Source organism: Echiichthys vipera (genome assembly GCF_963691815.1).
Source record: "Echiichthys vipera genome assembly, chromosome: 5".
Taxonomy (NCBI): domain Eukaryota; kingdom Metazoa; phylum Chordata; class Actinopteri; order Perciformes; family Trachinidae; genus Echiichthys; species Echiichthys vipera.
The window spans coordinates 24,496,878-24,519,897 of NC_139830.1; the positions used below are offsets into that span (position 1 = coordinate 24,496,878).

Consider the following 23,020-nt stretch of genomic DNA (forward strand, 5'->3'; position numbering starts at 1 on the left):
ATTCCCCCAGATGTTATGACGCTTACCGCGATCTCAACGCTGATTGGCTGACGCGCGACAGTGTCACACGATTTGGCTGAAAAGTTCAATATTTTCAACTCTCATGTTAGAGGCTTTGGATGCAAAAATAGCTCTGTCTAAGCGAGTAATGGGCCGCCCGTCTTGAAATCGCATATGTAGATTGACTTTGTATGTAATCGCACTGCTTCTACTGCTTCCAGTCTGTACGCACCTTTTAGAGAACAGGTTATTTTCCAATATATATATATATATATATATATATATATATATATTCTCAGAGTATCCCTTTATGCGCAGCAGTTAGTCATAAAAATGATCTAGCATTTTAGGATATATAAATAATTATATGATCTTTCAGGACAATGTCTGACTTTTGAGGGATAGCTTAGAAAGAATGATGAATGGAGGAGAAGTTATGTTTTTTTAATTACTTTAAATTTCCCTTCTATTTGGGATGCACAATATATATTTGTACATAAACATTATCGGCCTATTACAGACATATCGGTATATATTTGTATTGGCGTATATATGTTGCCCAATGTTAACCAGATATTAGACAGAATTTTCAACTAGTTACACTGCTTTTCCATTTTCAGCCTGACATTACCTGCATTCTACCAGATTTCCATGGGGTAGGAGATTCGACTTTACTTACCATAGACTGTAAGGTAGCAGTGAAGTTGAAAGAAGTAGTAGGCTACGGAGGATGTAATCTAATCTACAGTAATATAATAAAGTTAGTTAGTTTTTCTCAGTCTTCATAGCTAGAATTGGTTGACAATGCAATATAATGTATAATGTTTAATATTGGATATGGAAGATGTCAGTAAAGATAAATTATCGGTTAATAATAAAAATCCAAATTGTCCTCATTAACTTAACAAGTGCAGCATCTACAGACTGTACGGTATGCACCTTTTTAAAATTGGTTTATGATCTGCCAATAAACGTGCATCAAGTAAGGATTGATGTGTCTGATTTGACAGATTTGTCAAAGCATTTAATTTGAATTCTTTGGCAAAATGCTCTATAAAAGCCAAGGTATGTTTTTGAAGTTTTTTGACGCCCTTTACCAGAAAAAATAAATGAACATTTGAACAGTCAAAACTGTTTGTTTTTGTTGTATCACCAGTGGGTTTATCCCTATTTATTTATTTTTTAATTTTTTTATTTATTTAGGTCAGAGCTATCCATCACTAGATCTCAGCCTTTCTTACCCTGCAGGTGTGCATAAACTACTTGTTAAGAACTTCTTTTTAAAATACAAAAATGTGAAATCTTATCTTTCTATCTGTTATCTTATTGGTATCGGCCATAAGAGGCAGGCTATTGGTTAACTGTATCGGCTGAAAGAAATCCATATTGTGCGTCCCTACTTTCTATTATAGCTCTGTTATTCAAACATAATTATGTTATTTTTAAATCTACTATAACATCAGCAGGTTTTTTTTAAAACAGTTTGTTCTGGTTGTGTTTAGAAAACACTCAGCATTAAATAGTAACTACACAAATTGAACAGGGAGCACACAGCCATTGAGTGTGTGGTCTGCTTGTGGCTACATGCCATGCATGGGCTAATGTTACTGTGGGATAGTGAGACCTCACTCCCGTCTCAGCCGTCTTTAGTGCTGACCTTGTATGCTATAGCCAGACACAGGAGACAGGGCCTTAGACATATGCCCCTCACAAGTTACCAGAGGGCTTAAGATGACAAAAACAACAACCCACCCTGCTTGTCTCCTGGTCAACCACTGAATCATCTGTGGAGATGGGGATGTGTGTGACTCAGCAGGGTTTCTGACACTTTCGTTTAAGCCAGTGAGATAAACAATGCCATACATAATACTGGATATTTCATCAAGTCAATCAAACAATACAAATTCTGATGTGACCTCCACTCACTAACCATTCAAGTACAACTACTGCATTGGTCAAGACATGCATGAATGCTTTAGGCTAACTGTGGTACAATACATTAAATGTCAACTTTTATGTCAAGTATTGTATTACATTGTCCCTAACATTGATTAAACAGATATTTAGTACAATATTTTGTTAGCTTTAAATTACATTTCATGTCATAAATAATAATGGAGTAGCACATAATCGACTTTTCCTAGAGCAGTTTGGTTGACCAACCAAAGTAACCTAGTTCGAAGAACCTTAGCCTGGAAGATGCCCCTGAACCCAAGGACAACTGACATTTGTGCCTCAGCTATGATAAGAGATTCCTCTGAAAGGATTACACTCAGTACAGAACTTCACAAGTCTGGGCAATGTGATAGGAAAGCCAGATTGAAGGCATTCCTGTGGAGAAAAAAAGCCCATGATGGCATGCCTGGACTTTCAGAAATTCGTGTGAAAGTTTCAGAGGGCATGAGCCAAAAGAGAATGTGGTCTTATTTAAGAAAAATGAATAATTCAGCTGTAGTTGAGATCAAAGTATCAGGACTGTGATAGCCTATCACCTATCTAACACCAGCTCCCCTGTAAGTAAGAGCTAAGATCAGACCCAGATCTGACATGAACCTGCATATTTTCTGTCCAAGACTGAGTCTGGACCACAACAGCAGTTTTGTGCCCGAGCCTGATTAAAAACACATTTCCACTGTAAAAAAACAAAAACAAAAAACATAATCTCTGAGGTGGGCCTTCTTGAATGTTCAGCATGGCCCAAAAACTGTCATCTGCCGTAGTTAATAGAGATTGTATAACATATCTCCTCATTAAGATAGAGGCGGGAGTCGAAATCTGCTCGAACCTAACCAGATTCAAGACCGCCTGGTCTTGAAATTGAGAAATTACAGCCTAGGCTGGCTCAATCTAAGCTGACTTTTGCCAGATGACTTTCGTTCCGCCTTGTTTCCGTCTTGACTCCGCCTAGCTCCACTCAACCATCTGGATCCGCTCCATTGCAGAAGGATTTCAGGTTCCGCAAAAAATGGCCAGGCGGGGTTTTAAAGATGTGACGTAACGAAGAAGCGACTGTTTGTAATTCAGACAACAATGGCGGCTCGCATCGAGGAAGCATGCGTCAACATCGATGCTGCTATTTCATCTGTATTGTCCAATCTAGCGAATATTTCTTCTTTAAAAGAACACCAGAGAGTGGCTCTGAAGGCTTTTGTTGGTGGAAATGTTTTCGCCTGTCGCTCTCATCAGCGTCACAGGTTGTTTTAGATGTGAGTAGTTGAAGTAGCACGTCAATAAAGATGACGGACAAGTGGTTTATCCAATCATATGCAAGGATTTTGATATGGTCCAGCCTCCTGAAATCACTTTGCTATGGAACGATCCCAGATGGATGAGGGAAGCAAGGCGGAACGAAATTCATCTGGCGAGAGTCAGGTTAGGCCCAATCGGGATTGGGCAAAGAATCGAAGCTGTACAATGAAACATGGTGTTTGCAGCATGACACAGTGGGGTAGTGTTTTTTAGGAGATGTTAAAGGTGGCAAAGACCAGAGCCAAATTTAAGCAAAGTCACAAGTAAAAATCCTCTTCACAATAGCATCCTTATATATTTGGGTGCTGATCTGACATTTATTAGGACAATAATCCTAACCATGTGCCCAGATCAATACTGGAGTGGCTTCATTCCTTGATTGATTCTACAATAAGTCCTGTTTAAAATTTGTGGAATGAAGTGGCACCAAATATAGAAAGAAGTGGAGACATGACAAAGGCCAGGTGTACCAAACTAATGTAGTCCTCAATCTTTTTTTTAATCTGACAATGCCAATAATGACATTTTGTCAGTTTTTCTCTTTGTGCTCTTAATTTCTGTGGCTTAAACAGACATCCCCATAAAACATCAATATAACACTTTATGCAAAGCCCTAGTTATTAGACAATAGTAGTTGGTGAGTGTTAATAACTCCATAGACATAAATATTGACACTGAGTGGAACATGAAAGCAAATTAACATAGTATTTTCCACCATTTTTCTGTTTACTATGTGGCGCAGGTTTTTGATCATACAGGTAGACTATGTGCTTTGATAATAATTATCACCTCCGTGACTTAATATTGCTAAGACGATACAATTAATATATATAAGGACTTTCTACAGCATGAACACCTCTTGGAAAGTTTTTTTTCCCTGTCTGTTGCTATCCTACTTTCCCATCATATAAAGTTTCCAGGGGAATCTGGAGGGTGGAGGATCATCAAATTGCCTTGAATTATGATTGCGCATGGCAGCATACGCCATCAGTGGCAGGGAGACTGCGTTAGTGCCTGGCTGGTTCCGCCATTGGCAGGATTTTCCCTGTGTCATTTGGCTCCTGTTTCCTGTCCACCCAGCTGCTACAGTAGTTCACATCAACGCACAGTAAACAATTAAGAGGAACAAATAGTTGGAAACCTGAACTGAGTCACCAACGATGGAGAAACGTCAGAGCTAACAGCCATGAACGCACAGAGCAGGCTCATTGTCCTGGGTAATAAAACACAGCAGTGGCCACCTGTGTGACAGTGTGTGCTAATTGATCCACACTCTCTTTGCATAGTGTTCATATACTAGCACAAATCTTCACAGTGCTGGGAACAAGATGTATTGTTTGGACATACTGTTTTATGAATTTGTGGCAGTGGATTTCATTTTTATTGTTCCTCATCTCTTAATGCTTCCATCTAGTGCTCTGTTAAAAAGACCTTCCCTGTTGTGAGTGTAACCAGGAACCATTTCACATTACAGTGCTTAGTCATCTGTGTGAAAAGTAGTCTTTGTAGTATCTTAGCACTGTTTCTGAGTCCATCCACATCCAAATGAAGTCATTACACAGTTGGTTTATGATGGCAGCTCCACATTCAGTGACACATTTGTTCTTTAGCAGGGGGCGCTGGGCCGGGGCGCTGGGCCAGAGCGCGACTGTATCTGACAGGATGGCTGTGTATTGCAAGAATCTGGCAATACGATACGTATCATGATTCAATATGTGATACACTGCGATACTGTAAGCAAGGCAATATATTTAGATATTTAAATCAAATTTTATGAAAACTGTCAAAGGATGTATACAGTGAGGTCAAGTTTCACAAGATGGTCTCACAGCAACAAAATGGCTACGGGGGGGATTGGGCTCATTGAATCCACAAGAGTCTCAGAAAGTAAACAATATGTCAGTAAAGGCTATTTGCCCTTTGTGTAACACAAATTTATATATACAAGGCAAAATTTCAGGTGCCCGGTCCATATTCCAACAGAAAGATCCAAGAGAAAAAAGCGTTAGCGAGCAGCAGACAGAATTAGGGCTACCGCTGTCTGAAAATGTGTCTAGACTGGGTCGGATTTGCATGTGTTATGTCACACTTAAACCCTCCCTCAAAACCAATGCTGATTGGACTTTCGCTTGGCAAACTTTTTCAAGTTACAAATTTTCTCCGTTGCACATTGCCAGATTAATCTGCGAGTAAAATACAATGGAACTTGTGACGTGCTCTTGCAGGACACGTGACGTAGCAGCGTCACGTGTCCTGCAAGAGGGGTCATTCGAAAACTCGTGCCATACAGTCTCTTTGATAGAGAGACACGAGGAAAACAAACAAACAAGCATGCGGCTAGCATTGTTCTCAAACTCATTTAAAATTCAGCATTGATAAGTTTATTCAAGGTTAGCTTCAGGGGGATGTTGAGCTTGGTTTGTGTTTAGATAAGGGTAACTAGGATTTCTCTGTGGTTAACTACTTCTGGTAACTTGACTATTCTAAGAAATATATTCATATTTTACTGTCCTTTATTCCCAGCAATATACGCATGTTTTGCGAACTGTGCGTATTTGTACTACTGTATATATGTAGATAAGACTACTAAAAACTGTGAAATCTAAAGATTTGTCTGCTGAATGTGTGACATTAATGTAACATTGTAAGGCAATCCTTTGAAATCCCAAGTGAAATAGTCAAGAGAATATTAGCCTGAAAATATTTTAAGCCTGTCTATATTCTAAATCCCCAAAACACTCATCATATGGGCCTCCATTTTTGCAGTAAATGTGTGGGAAATGGCAGCAAGAAAAACAAAGCCACTTGCTGCATCAGCTTTCTTGATTTGGTATTGCAGAGTTTAAGGTTATTTTCTTTAGTTTCTGCGATCGATCTTAACTGTCTATGATTGAATAAATAGAATCTCAGTAGTTGAGCTGCCAAAGCTTTGCTAATGTTTTTTGGTCACAATCAAATTAGATTTATTTTGTGCGTAATTATGTGGACACATAAAAGGTTTTTCCCCGCCAAAAACACAAAAGCAACACATTTCAAATTGCATGTGTGTTTTATTGCAACATGTATTTTAGATGTATAAAAAGACTTAAATCTGCCTAAAGGGGAACTATCCTTGTTTAAATGTAATTTGGTCAATTATCATAACTGATTATAGTTGAAAAATAAATCCTTATTTCATCAGATTCTTATCATCATTACCATAAAAGATCATTGATTTGATCAGTGCAAAATGTTAAACCCTTATGACCATGTGTACTGTGTTCCAAAACTCATTTTTACTTCATATTTCCCTAAAGACATCTTACTTCATATGGCTATTTTGCTTAAACACTGATCATTGCTGCTAGAGGCTATATTTATATAACTCCTTGAATTCTTTTTTTTCCCCATTCTACACGAGGTAAAAAAAAAGCGTAGGACTTCATTTTGTGGAGGATGTGCCATTGGTGTACCCTTGTGCAGCAGTATCAGTGACGCAGACTATCTGTTAACTTGGCAAATGCTGATCAAGTTATCAGCACTGTCGCTTTAAGGAATAATCCATTTAGAATGAATGAGGACAGATGTAACAGAAGCAGTGAATACTTGCAAGCCCTTGTTTATTGTGTCGCCGTACAAATAGTGTCTCTGTTTTGACTGTCAGTGGGCTGCTTTGTGATCTTTGAAGACAGTAGAGAACTCGAGGGTGCAATTGTCGCTGAACGCTGGAGCTCTGAAATTGAACTCCCACCACCTCATCTCCTCTCACATCGATCGGAGTATTAAGAGAAGGTGTATGGCATGTCGCTCTGTGAATGGGAGAGAGAGCCAGAGTGAGTATGAGGGGGAGGGAGAGAAGCAGGGGGAGGGAGAAGGACTGTAGCGTAGTCGTATATGTCAGCCTCAGAAGCTGCGTGGGTCGCTCATCTCCCTCACGCCATTGTTGTTGTTGTGAAAAAAGGAAGAACAAAGGACTCCCCACGCTATGGACCACTTATACCTTTGCCGGCTTAGCTGTGTTATGATCACGCCCTGATGGAATGCTGTTGAAATTAACCATATTAAGGAGCACAGCAGGCGTTAACTGAGCTGGCACACAGTCAGTGACAGAGACAAGAAGAGAACTGAATAGCAAACTGAGGCATCATCCATCTTATATCTAGTCCTGTTTTCTTGCGTTCATCTGCCTCGTTTTTCAGAGTGGCCACTGCTGATAAGGTTTCAATCCCTTCTCTGAAGGCTTGGCACGGACATCACTGTGGCTTATTTGTTGAAGGGGTTGCTGTGGATACTGACGGCAGGGAGGCTGCACTGAAGCCAGAGGCAAGAGTGAACAAGCCGCCTGCTGCAGAGAGTGCCGCTATGGAGCAGATGAGGCTGAACCAGGCTAAGCAAGCATGAGATTTACACCACACTTTCTCTGAAGCCAGCACAAGAGACTAAGCCCCATTCGCCTACAGATCAGCCTCCTGCTGCACTCCTCGACTCTCGCCGGTTTCTTCCTGGATTTTGTGCAGAAGTTGATGGAAGTGGAGGGTGTGAAGGATCAGCCCAGCCAGATGTGTTAGCATAGCAGATCATGTGATTTCTCATGAGGGCTGGGTGAAGCGGTGGAGGGTCTGGTAGACCCTGGAGCATCTTTTTCTTTTTTCTTTTCTTTGTGACTGCGTGAACAGCGACGCCTGAATGAGAAAAAGCAATGCGGGCAACAGTAAGTAGCAGTCAGATCTTTTGCAGGCAAAATTTCCTTTTCTTTTAATTTCATTAACATGCAGCAAAAGCCTCAGTATCGATTTCAGTGTAACTTCCAATGCTAAGATTAAATTGCAAAAAGGAAGACATCATCCTAGGAGGGGTGTTTGCCTCACACAGAAGGGGCTGGACAACAAACATACACATGCACCCGACTGTGAAGTGCCTAGACTTTGATTCAATTAGACCTTCATTGCCCCGCATCCCCCTCCCACCCTCACCCACCCACCCACAATCTACAGTTGCTGCTGACGCTGCCTGTGTGGGTGTGTATAAACATATGAGCTTCCGTGTGTGGCAGTCAAAGGGTTCTTTCCTCTCCCCGCTGAGCTCATGAATGGGAGCAGTGTCAGAGATGGAGGTGCTGATGATTTCTATGCTTGAAGAGAACCGTAGCCAAAGCTCTTTGCCAGGGGAGTGTAGATTCTATTACAGCGACTGCCACAAGAGTGAGGTAACCAGCGCCCACACACGGTACCGGGCAACAAAAACCTAATTGTGTGTGTTCTTTTGGAGTTATAAAGAATACGTTAAGAGATGAATTTGAGATGATTCAGAGGGAGAAGTTTCAGGGTATCTTGATCTTATCTGTCGGTTAGTGAATGAAAAAAAAACCAAAAGTCTTCAGTTCTGTTAATGTTTTTAGTTTTATTTGGAAGGCGACATTGTGAGGAATGTTGAATGGTATGAAAAGTTTGACCAAAAGCCCCTTTTCCTTGTTCACTTCTGATGTTCAAGTCTTTTGTACAGAAACAGAAGCAGCATGACTCAGTGTAGGCTAGCAGTGTGTACCTGATATTTCCATTTTCCAGTCATGATGAACTCCATGAATGGGAGATGGAGATAATAACGGTTTGGGGTTTGTTGGTGGTTGTTGGTTAAAGCTTTGCATGTAAAGCCTAATAACTTGAGAAGAGGAAAGTGTTTTTTCTAGCACATTAAAACTCTGCATGGGGAGAAACGGTTCAGTTATTCTTTTTAAAGATTGATAGTCATGTTAAAAGTGGTTGGGAATACAGTTCGAATAACCTGGGTTTTTTTTGTTTTTTTTCGCTATATATATATCTGTCGCTCAGTTAGTTTCTCCTGTTGATAGTGGTCTTTTGTAATACCTGTTTTGATGGATTTTTGCCCCGAAAAACAATTGATGTGATTGAACGTTACCTGTCTAAAGTCTACTGCACATATTTGAAGCAGGCTGGAGCACTTAGCCTTGTGCGTTTCTGGTTCTTTATTGCTGCAGTGTTATTTCTCTTGCCTCTGCTAGTCTTAGCTACAGATAAGGCATCACAGAAATGCTCTCAATGGAGGGATGGGTTTTGATGTTTTATGTCGACGTAACGCTAAACACTGTTGGTGTTGAGACTTGTGCTTTTCAAACACTTGTTGCTGCTTTTATTCACATGAGAGCAGTTAATGAACACCAGAGCAACTTTTACAAGAAATCCCCTGTGGCCTCTGTTTACAGAATGTCGACATGTGTTCATGAACAAAAGGGGCTTCAGTGTTCATTAATTAGTTGCTGTAGAACGAGTGTTCAAGTTGATTTAGATAGTCAAATTAATTGTTGCTTTGTCTCTCCACAGGTAATCCTGGTGCAGGTAAACCCAGGTGAGGCCTTCACTATTCGACGAGAGGATGGTCAGTTTCAGTGTATCACAGGTAAGAAAACTGTTCTGTTATTACACGTATATCTTTTCAGTGTCTTTTGGGGTTTAACCCATGCTTGCTGATAATCCAGTTGTAAAAGATAAGTTGATCACAATATAATGTTATAATACATATGAATATGTTTGGACCCATGTTCGTTCACGAAGCCCTTTGATCAAGAAGGAAACAAAAAAATTAAGTATCTCCCATGTTGCACACCGTGTTTTAAGCCTTGGAGATACAAAACAGGTTTGTATGATAACATCTGTTTGTGCATTTGTAGAGAACACCCTTTCCACAAAACATGTTGGTCCGTCATATGGTTTGACCATATGTTCATAAGTTCAAGTTCTAGAATTACCCCTAAATATGAAGAAATGCAACATGCGCGCCGGCTTATTCTTTTTATAAAAGTACCAGTAACCAAGTAGATTTTGCTGCGAAATACAGCTGTGCGACATGGCAACTTACATTGTCAAAATGATGTAAAAATGTCTATCGTATATATATTTTTCCGTTTCAATCACGATGACAAAAAACAGCATCACACCTGTGTAAGTGTCATTTTGGAAGACACTTTACGTTCTGAGATACCTTGTTTCTAGTGGCCTCTTTGGCGGTAATGTGCAACTGCATGCGAGCCTGTTCTTTCACAGCCCTCCATCTTGTCACATTCATGGTCAATGTGTGTTGTGTTGCTCTTTTGTAAATTTTATTGACACAAATTCACCTCTCTACTTCCAGTCCATCCCCTACATGTTACTCTCTTAAATCCATACACACACACACACACACGCATGTTCTTTTTATACTACTGCCCTTACTATGAGCCTGACTTAGAAGTTGGAAGTTCTTGATTTCTGATTACAAGTGAACGCAGCATAACCGACAATCTCACCCAGCAGATCAACCAATGTCAGCAGCGTCACTAACTTGGCGGCCTATTTACATCTAGGGAGGGAATGTCGCCACAGACACAGATGGGAATACTCGTCAAAAAGAAAAGTACAAGTGCTTTCATTAGTGGGTCATAGTATCAATCACCATTGTTTTAACTCACTCTTTTATAGATAGTAACTTAAACAATTAAATATATGAAAATCTTACGGAGTACAACTTTAAGCAGTTAGGATTTCATTCACACAGGAGTATACAAAAATAGGCTTAACCACATGGTTATGTCATATAGACTATTTGTTGAATTCCCAGAAATGCTTTATCATGATATAAATCATTAATATGGAGATACGAAATGACTATATTGGGAGAGAATATTTTTGTCATGTCACCCAGCCCTATATAGGTACAGTATATTTAGTGGGCAAAGCCCTACTGCTCCAGCAGGGAGTGCTCCAGTGAGAGCAGACGACATATTGAGTGTGAGTTTCAGGGCACTGTGACTGCAAGACAAGTGCCTCCTTGGCTACGCTCTCCACAGGGCTGCCAAAAAGCTCCAGGAAATGTATGGCTCATTTAATATATTTGGTACTCTGCTTTTACCCATATATATAGATATCTATGGAAAGTGAAGAGACTTTCCTCAATTATTAATACATCAAATATGGAAAAAATAACTAGGGCTGGGAGATGTAGTAGTTGGAGTGAATATCTCAGTATTAATAAGAACATCCTAATATTAAGGTATATCATAGTAATATGGAAATATGTGGAATTGCATGTTAAGAAAATCAAACAGATGTTTAGTGCAATAAATTGTTCTTCTGTTATGCATAACCTTAGACAAATTGTGTTTTAAAGGAAACCAATGACAAATTACAAACACTAACACAGGGTCTGAAAAACTAGAGAAGACATTTTTGCTGCACATTTGTGTTTGGCTGATAAATAAAACATATATGAACATGTGATATTTTCCCCCTGTTTTTGCTTGCCTGTAAGAGGCAACGCTTAAAATTGCTACGCCTGTATAGTAGATAATTATGATAACTAGAGAAGCTTTTTCAAATTCTATGCTGAGACATCAAAAATTGTCATCTAATTATAAAATTTCTGGAGGTTCTTTGCGGCTAACAGCACACTTTATGTAGGTGCAAAAAATCTGATCATTTTAAAGTCTAAGATTATGATTTGGTGCAAGTATAATCTGATTAATGCCTATATTTTGGCTTAACTTCTTTATTTCCAGCAATCCCCTTCAACCGTATTGATTCGTTCAGCTTTTTTCAGTGTGCAGTGGAGAAAGGGAGGGGATTGGCCAGGATGCCTTGAAGTATTTTTTTACAGAAATGACAACAGGATGACAGTCACATCTCATCTCCCAGGCTGCTCAATTACATAATTGCATCTCATGGTTGCAGCCAATGTTGAGAATAGTACAGCTTGAAAGAACATGTTATGTAAGTGCATCAAATTGTTTTAAGGAAGCTAGACATTGAGCTTGATCACATTACATCTGCTAAATATGCATAGTAAGTTACAACAAAAATTAATGAAATAAACATGTATCCTAACATGAAAATGAATAGTCAATAGCCTACATGTTGAGGATAACTGATTAAAAACAGGCACACAAAATACCTGATCCATGGAAATGTACCATCATCTTTATTCTTCAGTTCAGTCTCTATGATGTTGTGTGGACATAATGCATCCCCTTTGATTGTTATCAATGTTTCTATTGCAGCTCTTCCTGTAGGACAGAATGTGTCACCCCTGCATTTTTTTCCCCAGGCGGTCATGCTCTCGTTGACCCAAAACTGGCACTCGGCTTTTGCTGAAATGAACTGTGCTTCGATAAACTATCTTAATGCAAAAACAAGCATATGGTATAATTAGTGTGTTGGTAGAGGGGTTATGGCAGAGAGGCGGTGTTTGAGTAAGATGTGTGACACATTCTTATTTATCCTGATGGCAGTCATTTCCTTTTCCTCAATTGTTGATGATTGCGTTGGCTTTGTGACAGCAACAATGAAGTCTGGCTCCAACGTGTAGCTGACATTGTGAATGGAAGACAGCTGGAGTAGTAGGAGGTAGTGCTGTGGGGCCATCATTGTAAATGATTATGATAAAATGTAGTTGCCCAGTGAAACATGGATCTGTAAATTATTTACTTTGTTTGTTGTGCTACACGGACATCCCTCTGTATATTGACATTTCTGTGAGATCATTGCCAGTCTTCTTTTCTGTTAGATTTAATAAAGAAAGATAAAGGATGTCACCATGATAAAGATTTGTGAGTGAGAAATGATTGCTACCCTTTGTCACCTCAGCAAGCCGCCACTTGACATTTTAGCATAAATTTAATGACCCATGTATAGACCAGTGCTTAATATCTCACTGTTGAAAGGCACTGGAATTTCTTGCCTGAAGCTTTTGTCTATGCCTTGTGACGTAGATAAATGAATAACAATGAGACAAGAGGCTTGTGCAAAAGACTTCAGGCATCAAGGTTTAGATGACAAAGGAACAAAAGCAGGGATATGAAGTCATCATACAGTTTTCTCACGTAGGGGCTCTTCTCACTACTCCAGTCAGACTGAGCTCCTACAACGGCCCCCCATTATGAGCTGAGTAAACCTCCCTAATAGGGAGCGAGCATACATAGTCTCTCAATCAGAGGTGAAACAGCGGGAGAGAGGAGCAACATAGATCAGTGTGACTGCTACTAACTGGCCTGTCACAGGGTGCACTCCTCTTGGTGACGTGAATAGAGGGATGACTCACCGCTTGCGGTGCAAGGAGGGAGAAGGAAGAGTGTGTGCGTGTGTGTGTGCGCGCGCATGTATACTCATGTGGTCGGTTGGTTTTGTTTGTTGTGTGTTCGCAACAACAGATTATCCTTGTTCTCTTAACTGTCTGTTGTGCATCTGCATGCGTTCACCTTTTACCCTAGTATGAACTGTCAAGCACAGCGTGTCACAAAGCCAGGATGATCTGGTTTACACATATTTTTCAGGATTTGCTCCATTCCACACCAATTTGTGTATTCAATTATGTATTTTTAGCAGCTGGATGTGTGTAATTGCTTCGTGTTAACGCATGACAGCCTGCTGAATGGGAACAGACAAGCTTGTAAAATGCAGTTTATGGAAGGCATTTTCCTTTTTTGATATCTGCCTTGGATGAGGGGCCTTTAGCGAGGGAGGCTAATTAGAGTGCCCATTTAGTTTCTTCCTGCTAGCTGTCCTCCTTACCATAAGGGGAGTTCTGTATGTGAGCAGACATGCCCTCATGACCCCAGCACTGGGTTGTCCTTTCTCCGCATCTGCCACTGTAGATCTGAAGGCTATATCACTGGCACAAAGCGATAGAACACCTGGTAAGCTTGGTGACTGATGAGGCAAGTCAGCATCAGGACCATTGGGTTGATTAGATCCTCTTCTTTATCTGCCTTATCCTTCCGATGATTCACATCACTTTGGATGATTCAGTCTCTGGTTGATGGCTGAAAGCACCGTCTAGTTCCACTGGGCTTATTGAGCCTGATAGAGATGTGCCTTCTCCCACAAAAGCCAAGACAGCCATTCTGGCATTTCGACAGGGAGCGTGCGTGCGTGTGTGGGTGCGTGTACGTACGTTAGTATGCACGCATACACCTGCCACAGTTTGTAGCTATTTCGTCAGTGGCCTCTTCTTTCCGTTCGATATCGGTGGGTCAGTCAGCCCATCTGCCTACTTGTCCCTTATCTATCATGCCATAGCTGTGAAACACCTCGACTCATTCCTGATGGTGCTAGTCTATTTTCTATCATAGGGACTTGAGGCTGTCATGTCCCCTGTCCTTGAAACTGAGCAGCCAGGATGTGCACTGTTGGACATCTGACACTGTGTGTTGGTGAGGGGGTATCAATACTGTCAATACACTACCATAGTCTGTCTGCCACTGGAACTTACTTTTAGTTGCTACAACACTTTTCCATCAGGTGTCGGTTCAAGATGAGGTTGGTCTAGATGGTTTTGTGTTGCAATCATTGGAAATGAAGCAGTCTTAATTCTTATTAAATATACACATTTAAAATACATTTCAGATGCAAAATCACCTTAGACATCCTCAGAAAGTGTCTTAAGGTTAAACAACATGATCTGTAAATGGCTCATATATGGTCTTTCTTTGAAGAGTCTTACATTTCAGAAGGGTTTACAGGAGATAACACATGAATGAAGCAAAAAATATATTCACTGTTTGAAATGTTATTCTTGTAGATTAAATCCTGTAAAAAGAGAAGTTTGGCTACAAGAAAAACTCCAACAGATATCTTACTTATTTCTACAACTAAACAGTCATTTTTAAAGTTGGTTAATATAAGCAGCATCAGTATCAGATTTCCAAAACACCCTTGACGCACGTCTCTCAATATCCTACCCCCCTCTATTGATTTAAAGCCTTCCATTGAGTTTACATTGTGGCTAGTGAGTGGGCAGCAAAGACACATGACAACCATGAAACAGTGGGCTTGCACTGGGGGGCTGGTGGGACAGGTATTTTGCTGGTCAGTCCATAATTTAAATTGGGATTACACAGCATATAAAATTGCCTTAATATCTTAATACCATTAAGATTAAAACCCAAGCGCACAATTGTGGTGTGGTTGCATGTTTCCTCATCCCCAGCACCCTCTCCCCAAGCAAAATTCCTCACTTATGGTCCACATAATTGGACCGCAAACATCGGACACATTAGCCACATTAGCACATTATTTTTATACTCCCTACATCCCCCACCTAACTCTTAAGCACATGCTCACAAGCATGTACGTGCAGACTGCGGATGCACACAGGCGAGGTTCATTCACAGATTCTGCAGTGTGTAGCTCTAAGAATGACTGAGCTTGTGACTCATTGTCTCATTGCTGCGTTGATACGAAGGGGGAGGGAAAAAAGCTAAAGAAAATGATGCAAGATAATGAGGGATAGTGTTTAAAAATTTAAAATAAACATTGTTTTTCTTCTAAGTTTAGTCAGAGGTGGGATGTCTGGAGGATCAGGGTGATTCCACGTCCACTCAGCTGCTTTTGTGTTGCATTTTCAGCATCACTGGGTTTGTGAGGTTAGCTTCTTGTTACAGGAGGAGACAGTGGTTTACGAGTGGAATCTTCATATCCTGATGGAGCCAAATAATTCATTATTTTTTAAAAATCCGGACCCTGTGGTCATGGCCCTTCTCTCGTTCTGGGTTTGTCTGGCTGAGAGCAGCAGCAGTGTGATGTTCCGTAATAAGCACAGGCATGACGATTACTGATCCCCCCCCCTTCTGTAAACATTATTCATGCTGTTGGGGTTGTAAGAGCATTGCAATGCCTTAAAATATCAAGAATTGAAACAAAATTTACTAACACATGAAAAAACTTCTTATTGAATTGTTGACTGTACAGCTTCCTCCCTCGGACTCCGGTTTGCACACAGATCAACAGAGAATGCCCTTTCTCCACTTGCTCCTTTCCTCTATGTGCCTTGATGCAAAGGTCATGTTGTGGAGAAATAGCCTGGCCGAGGTTGAGCGTACACATCCGTGGCTTCGTAACCTGCTAATAGAATGTTACGCTTATTGTAAATTACCACCCTCTTAATTGGTGGAAGATCTCTGCTGACAGCATGAAAAATGTGCCATGCCATGCAAAAAGAGATCTATTCATCACTAGAATTAAGATTAGGGTTTTAACTCGCAATTAGTACTTTTTTGTTTAACTTGACAGTTCGGTACTTACCCTCTTTCCCTTGCTTGGCTGTAATTATTAACCTTTGTCAGTTAGTGTGCTTGCCCTCCCTTGCCTATCCTCTCTCTCCTCTTTATTTGTGGATGGAGACAATTTATTAGCTCTAATTAATAATCAAGCCCGCTCCATCTTTATAGGCTCACAGTTCATCATGTTGCCATTGAGAGCTTATTGAGAGCTCCCATATGAAACCACTCTGTCTCTCTGCTCTGTCTTTCTACCTGTTTCAATCTTGTCTTCTCCGTCTGTGTGCCTTTCTTGATTTTTACACTCTTACCTTAACCCAGCCACCCTCTATCTAGCTTGTTTTCTCTTTTTCTTTTTTTTTCTTCTCCATATCTAATTGGGGGTTAATTTGCACATCCGATTAAACCCAACATTTTTCTTGGATTGTTGCCGTTATTTCAGAGCCACCTCTGCCAAGATTCCTCAGTTTGCAGTATGCCTCATATTAGAAGATCTGTGCAAAGTCCCACTTGAGTTTGTTCGTTTTGATCTCTTTTCCATTTTCAGAAAGGAAGCAGGTGGGTGCTCAAAGTGGCATTACCACCCTTGGGCATCTGTTTGTGTATTAATGTTTGTGGACATGTACTGTATCTGGCCTTTGATAAGTCTCTTTCTCAGCTTTTTCACCCAACCTGAGAAATATTCCCCATTCCCCCCGCAATAACCTCCAACCCCCTCTCAATTCAGACACACTGCACAGGTTGATTCTGTCGGCCTGCCCTTGGAGGCGTGGAGGCGGAGATGGGTTATGTGATGTTGACGGGAGATGATGGTGTTCCCAAAGTATTGTCTAGCCTCTGTTTACACTGCCAGGCAGCTTGTTTGTGGCTATTCTTGGCTCTGTGGCAGCCTGCCGTTTTGTGGAGGAGGACTGATGTTTTTTCCCGTGGCTGCTTCCTCTGGAAGGCTGGCACTCCACGGCCACGTCAGCGCAACCAATGCTCCAGTTGACTCAGGGGGAGGGGAGGGAAGGGGGAGGGGGGATGTGGCCTTTTCTATCTGATCTCTGTCAGCACTCGTGCGTCAGTCTGATGTAAAAGAGTGGGTGTCGTCCACCCCCCTCACCACCACCACTACCACCTAATTCTCCACCCTACCTCTCTTCCCTCTTTCTCTCTGTGGTAGATGTGTGTGGCTCCCTCATCCTACCTCCCTAACCCTATGCTTTCTGCTGGTCCTCTTCTCTGTTAAGCCCTCCAAGTCGGCATTCAAAGTCTTCATTCTGAAGGGACAAACAAAGGCATTGACTGCTAATGTGATTCATCAGATTTCCTGTTAGTCAGCATTGGCGGCACTAACTGCAGTTGCCTTGGTCAGTCATCACATAGGTGCACAACAGCATAAGCACAACATGATGTATTAGTCTTAAAAGTGAGTGGAGTTAACAGTACACATTTTGAAGTCCCACTCAAATGCTATTGTAATCTGAAATCAATGAGGGCCGAGCCAGTGTGACTGCATTCATTTAGGCTGAGATTACCCATGCTACCCTGAATTGAAATTTTCGTCCTTGAGAACCTGATGTTCTTGGACAGTGAGTCATTGCCCTACCTACCAGTCTGCTGGCTCAGTGTACTAAGAGGAACTTCAAAGCTCTTTGCCCCTTTGATACCAGTATAAGAGGCCTAGCTGCTATTTGTCTTTTTCAGTGATGTTTTAACAGGTAGACTAATTCAGAATATTTCCAATGATTTTTCTACCAACCGAAAGAGACAGATTATGAGACTGTCTGGCGTTAGAGTGAAGAGAACATCAAAAAGAAGTTTTAAAAAGAGTCCATCCTGCAACCATCAGTAAACAGTGACTTGAGCATCCCGATGACAGTTTTGGGAAATATTTGGAACCTCAAAATGCTCCCTGCGCTAAGCATGGGTGTGTGTGAATGTGAAAGTAGTGCCAAGTCAAAATCCTAGAAAGGTGTTCCATTTACCATTTTACAATTAATTTTATTTGATAATTCGTCATAATGATCTTCATGAAAAACTAAAATAATATAACAACTGCCGCTTACAAATGAATTACATAATAATGTCACAACACCAGGTCAAACACTGCATGTCTATATACATTTACATGTCAGCTCTGTCAACTTAATCCCCTTATAAATGCCAGCCACTGCCATGGATCTAACAAATATTACATAAATTCATTGTAGTTCAATAATGGTACTCTGTAGGGTTGGAATATCTGTGTCAAGCCATGAAGTGAGCAACTGGGATCCAGTGATTTGAATATGGTGAGTGTGGCGCATCACATCACTATATTGCCTTGGAAACATTGCTTGTCTCAGCATTAAGCTGTTGACAGCAGCAGTGAACCCTGGACCTGTGTCATTCTGTGATGAGGAGGTGTACACTCAGTTGTCAGTTTATCAGGTACACCAAGCTTAAACGAGTGCAGCAGCCCTACAATATACCGTATGCTGATTTGGAGGTTGAAGTTTATGTTGTTGATGAGCAGTACTACATTATACTGAGAGGTGTAATGTGTAGTCTACCCTCGGTTTGAATATTAGAAACAGTTGTATCACACAATACATTACAGCACCACAAACATCAACTCCCAAAAAGATCATAAAGCTGGTTCAACACCTACAGTTTCAACAATAACTGAATTTTATGACCTTCATAAAGGTAGGATTTATTGCATGGCTGATATATTACTAGGTTTACCTTGTCTGAATGGCCAGGTGTAGACTGTTAGGATAAAGCCTGCCATTTGCCACCTATTTCAGATGGCAGTCTCCTCCCATTCTGCTATCTCTGCTAACTATTTTGCAAGGGCACTGGGGCTTAGTGCCGCCCCAGGTGATTGTGTTGGTTTAAAGAAATAAAAACAATCCAGAAGGTTTTCTGCCCTACACCAGAATAAGAAGTGCAGCCAGACTTTTCACCACTGCTGACACAGAACTGTGGAGGTAGGTCTGGCAATGCGAGACTAAGGTGTAAGCTAACAAACTGGCAGTTGTCCATATAACCACACTCTTTCCCCATGAGGGGTGGAGCCTGGAGTTCAGCACCTGAGGAGCTGGTACTAAAGGTTTGAAATGGGAGGTTTCTTTGTATCATTACAAAGCCAGCCTCTGTAGTTGTGGGGTCATTATGGCTGCTAATTTAGAAGTACCTTCTCTCTGCTTACACCAGCTATGACAAAATAAAGGAAAACTCTTCCTCAAGCAGGGCGTGTGCGTGCGTGCGTGCGTGCGTGCATGCATTCGTTCGTGCGTGCATGTCGTTTGGCGCTGTGGCCTCAGTGTTCATGTCGTAGGTTTGTAAGAAGAGAAAATGTGCCATCTTAGTACACAGCTCTGTCTCTCTCCCAGTCTTTGTTCTGATCTGTCACTTCTCTGAGCTGAGCTAAGCCGCTTCACTGGCCCTTACAACAGAGCCATGCAGGAATTTTTGTTGTTTCTCAGCGCTTTATAAAGTGGTCTTATTAGGTTTGCCAGTAATTTAAAAAATGCATTTCTCTGCCTTTTCTTACTCATGGGTTTTAAAAAAAATTAAACGGTCACTGAAAATACAGCCGCTTTAGAAGAGTGAACTGACTGCAGGGATTTTCCCCCGACAGAGAGGGTGAAAACTGCCAAGTGTCGTATGCCATCAGTAGCAAGATTGGAGGAGTTGTTATGGTTGCAGAGCACTTTCAAGACTTGGATGGACAATACAACAATAGAAAAGATGAGCAACTGTACTTAAATAAATCTCTTTGATTACAAAGTCAGAAGTACTGTTAGAAGGATGTGTCTATAAAAAGAGAGAAGGGCATTCTCTGTTGATTTGTTAAAGAGAGAAGTGATAACTGATCACCAAGTTTCCAATTCCATTGCAAGTTTTGGATTCAATATTGGATCAATTCTTCAGCTTTGTAACTGATGGCTTTAACATAAACTTAAAGAAATTGTTATAATTAAGGCAACTCCAATGTTGAGCCACATCTAGGTTATCATTTAAACAAAACTTTCAAACATTCGTGTGAGCCTTAAACTTTGCTCTGTTTATATATTTCCACAGTTGTATGTATGAGACACACTTTTGGTATACATCTTTTAGAAACCATTTGTTAGCTGTTGGGCTCAGGCTAGAGCTTGAATGAATCGGGTCAGACTAGGGCTGTAATTTCATGTCCACTACTCTTACACTTTCAACACATTTACCACAGATGAAACAGCTGTTTGCCCGGGGGAAAGTGTTTAATCTTGCTCCATCCCTCTTCATAGGTCCTGCTCAGGTTCCCATGATGTCTCCAAATGGTTCAGTGCCTCCAATCTATGTGCCTCCTGGATACGTTTCACAGGTATTCATCCTATACTACTAGTGCAATGTGCCTTATTAGCATGTGGTCAAACTCAGAGCAGCTTTGATATTTGCTTTCTTTGCCCTTGTGTGTTTCCTCTTAGATCATAGAAGAGAACGGAGTGCGGCGGGTTCTGGTTTTACCTCAGCAACCAGAGTTCCACCCAGGGGGCCACTCCCCTCTCCACCACCCTCCACCTCCACCCCATGCCCACCTGCCTGCCTTCATCCCACACCCTGCCATGATGCCCCCGCCACCCCACCTGTACACGGGCATGGCAGGGGGTGTGGGTGACATGAGCTCTCAGTACATCTCCCAGTACCATCCAGCTCATATCTACTCAGAGCAGGGTGAGTTGGAGCCAGCAGTGTCTGGGCTGTATTGTTGTATTAAGATGTTATTTATTTGTCCCCAGCACTTCATATGCATTGTCAAGTTGTACAATCAAGGCATGAGTCAAAATCTTTCTTAATCTTCGAGGGTTTACCTCAGTACCACCCTGTTTATTTGTATTCCCTTTCCCTAGTAACCTGTGATTTTGACTTTTTTTGACTTGCTTCTCTTGCTGTTTGTTTTCCTGTCTGAGTCAAACTCACAAATTTGACCTTTTATTTGTTCCTTCAGTCTCTCCAGATTCTCACTCCCAACATGGACGCCCGCCGTTCGTCCACAGAGACGACAGAACTAGCAAAACGTACGAGCGTCTGCAGAAGAAACTGAAGGACCGTCAGGGAGGCGGAGGAGGAGGGCAGGTGAAGGACAGCCCTCCCCCTTCGCCACAGAAGACTTGCAGCAGCCCACCGACAGTAAACATTCACAATGGCGTCGGAGGAAAAGGGCTGGAGGCGGAGCAGGGGCAGCTCAGCCATGCAGTGGCCAGCCCTGACAAGCAGACAAGCAAGGGAAAAAACGGAGAATCAGGAGGTAAGGAGGTTAAGGGCCACAGGTTTGTTGAGGTTCACAATCGGGCTGACTTACATTTTCCAGAGGACTGTGTTATGTTTAGGCACTGAGAATAGTGCCTCATTAGCTGCTGCAGCTGGTGGCAGTGAGGGATCAGCAACAAGGCCAACATTATTCTTGATTACATGAACTCTGACTGCTCATTAATCATGGAGTTTAACACTGCTGCTTGGCAAGTGCATAGTTAAGGAATTATTGAAATTTTGAAAGTGGATGGAAAAATAACTTCACCTTATGACCTCATGGTGGTTGCTGAAATTTAGGGACACTGAAATATCAGCTATCAGCAATGTGGGAAAAAAATGTAATACTTCTGATAATTCCTAGAGAAAATATTCTATAACAGACGAACATTCAAATGTATGTAATTAGAAAATGAGTTTGTGAACTTGGAAATTACTGTGACTGTGACATAGAATCACTGGACCCTCTCATGACTGCATCATTTATTTTACTGCATTGCATTAGATTCACATCTAGTGAGGCTGCTCTAAATAACAAAATTATTTTACATATAAAATAAAACCTTCAGTTTACTTGCTGATCCTAAATTTTGATCTGGAATATTGAATTTATGAAAAAGTTCACAGATTTGAATTTGAATGACTGTCACCAAAACATTCGTTGATAGGTGAGGTTTTTTTTTCTCATTGTAGATGCGCTGAAACATTCTCAGTGTTGGGTCAGCATGTAAAAGTTAGCTATACCACAGGATAACACATTGGATGGATGGTGCCAAGTTGCATCCATTACTACACTGTCCAAGAGAGCACACAGACATGATGTTCATAAATGTTACAATAGCAAGATACAGTGGGCCTCATTTATCAATCTTGCGTGAAAACGGGCGTAGATCTGAGCGCAGAATTGGTCGTATGACAGGACTCACGTGTGATTTATGAAACATTCATATCTGACCAATCTCAACGTACGAATGAGCGGGCCTTGATAAATGCGGCGGCTGAATTCGATCGTCATTAACATGTTACGCCCTTAAATATTCCTGGTTCGGAGGCCTCGCCCACTGAGGTCAAACATGGAGAGTAGAAACACTGGTAAGAAAAGAAACTTATCCGACACACAGATCGGCATCCTGACATCCGAGATAGAGCAAAATAAAGATGTGATTTTTGGCAGTCTTAAGAGTGGAATAAAAGGGGCCCATTAAAACGCTGTATGGAAAAGAATAACGGAGGCAGTCAAACCGAAGCAGCGTTCCACTCTGACCCGTGTGCATGTGTGCGCACTGCTGAACCTGCGCTCCTGCTCTGTAGCGGGGTTTGCCAGCGGGGTTATTAGGTATTCCGTTGGAGGATAACCTTTGTCGTCTAGAAGAACCATACCAAAATGTTAATCATCTGATACCTTGTTTGATTTAATGCAATTTATTGAGGGTAGCCACTTACCGAGGAGATGACTTTGGCTCTGCAGTGCGCTTTCCTTTTCATTCA

General features: G+C 41.3%; 1 protein-coding gene across 2 annotated transcripts in view; it reads left to right on the forward strand.

The window, feature by feature from the left end:
- Nucleotides 1-23,020, forward strand: part of fndc3a (fibronectin type III domain containing 3A) — a 53,791-nt gene that overhangs the window by 9,771 nt on the left and 21,000 nt on the right. For both annotated transcript variants that reach the window (XM_083914584.1, XM_083914585.1), the window contains 4 exons: nucleotides 9,567-9,642; nucleotides 20,530-20,606; nucleotides 20,710-20,956; nucleotides 21,231-21,530. In XM_083914584.1, the coding sequence (XP_083770710.1) occupies nucleotides 9,567-9,642; nucleotides 20,530-20,606; nucleotides 20,710-20,956; nucleotides 21,231-21,530 (700 nt within the window). The remainder of the gene's footprint in view (nucleotides 1-9,566; nucleotides 9,643-20,529; nucleotides 20,607-20,709; nucleotides 20,957-21,230; nucleotides 21,531-23,020) is intronic.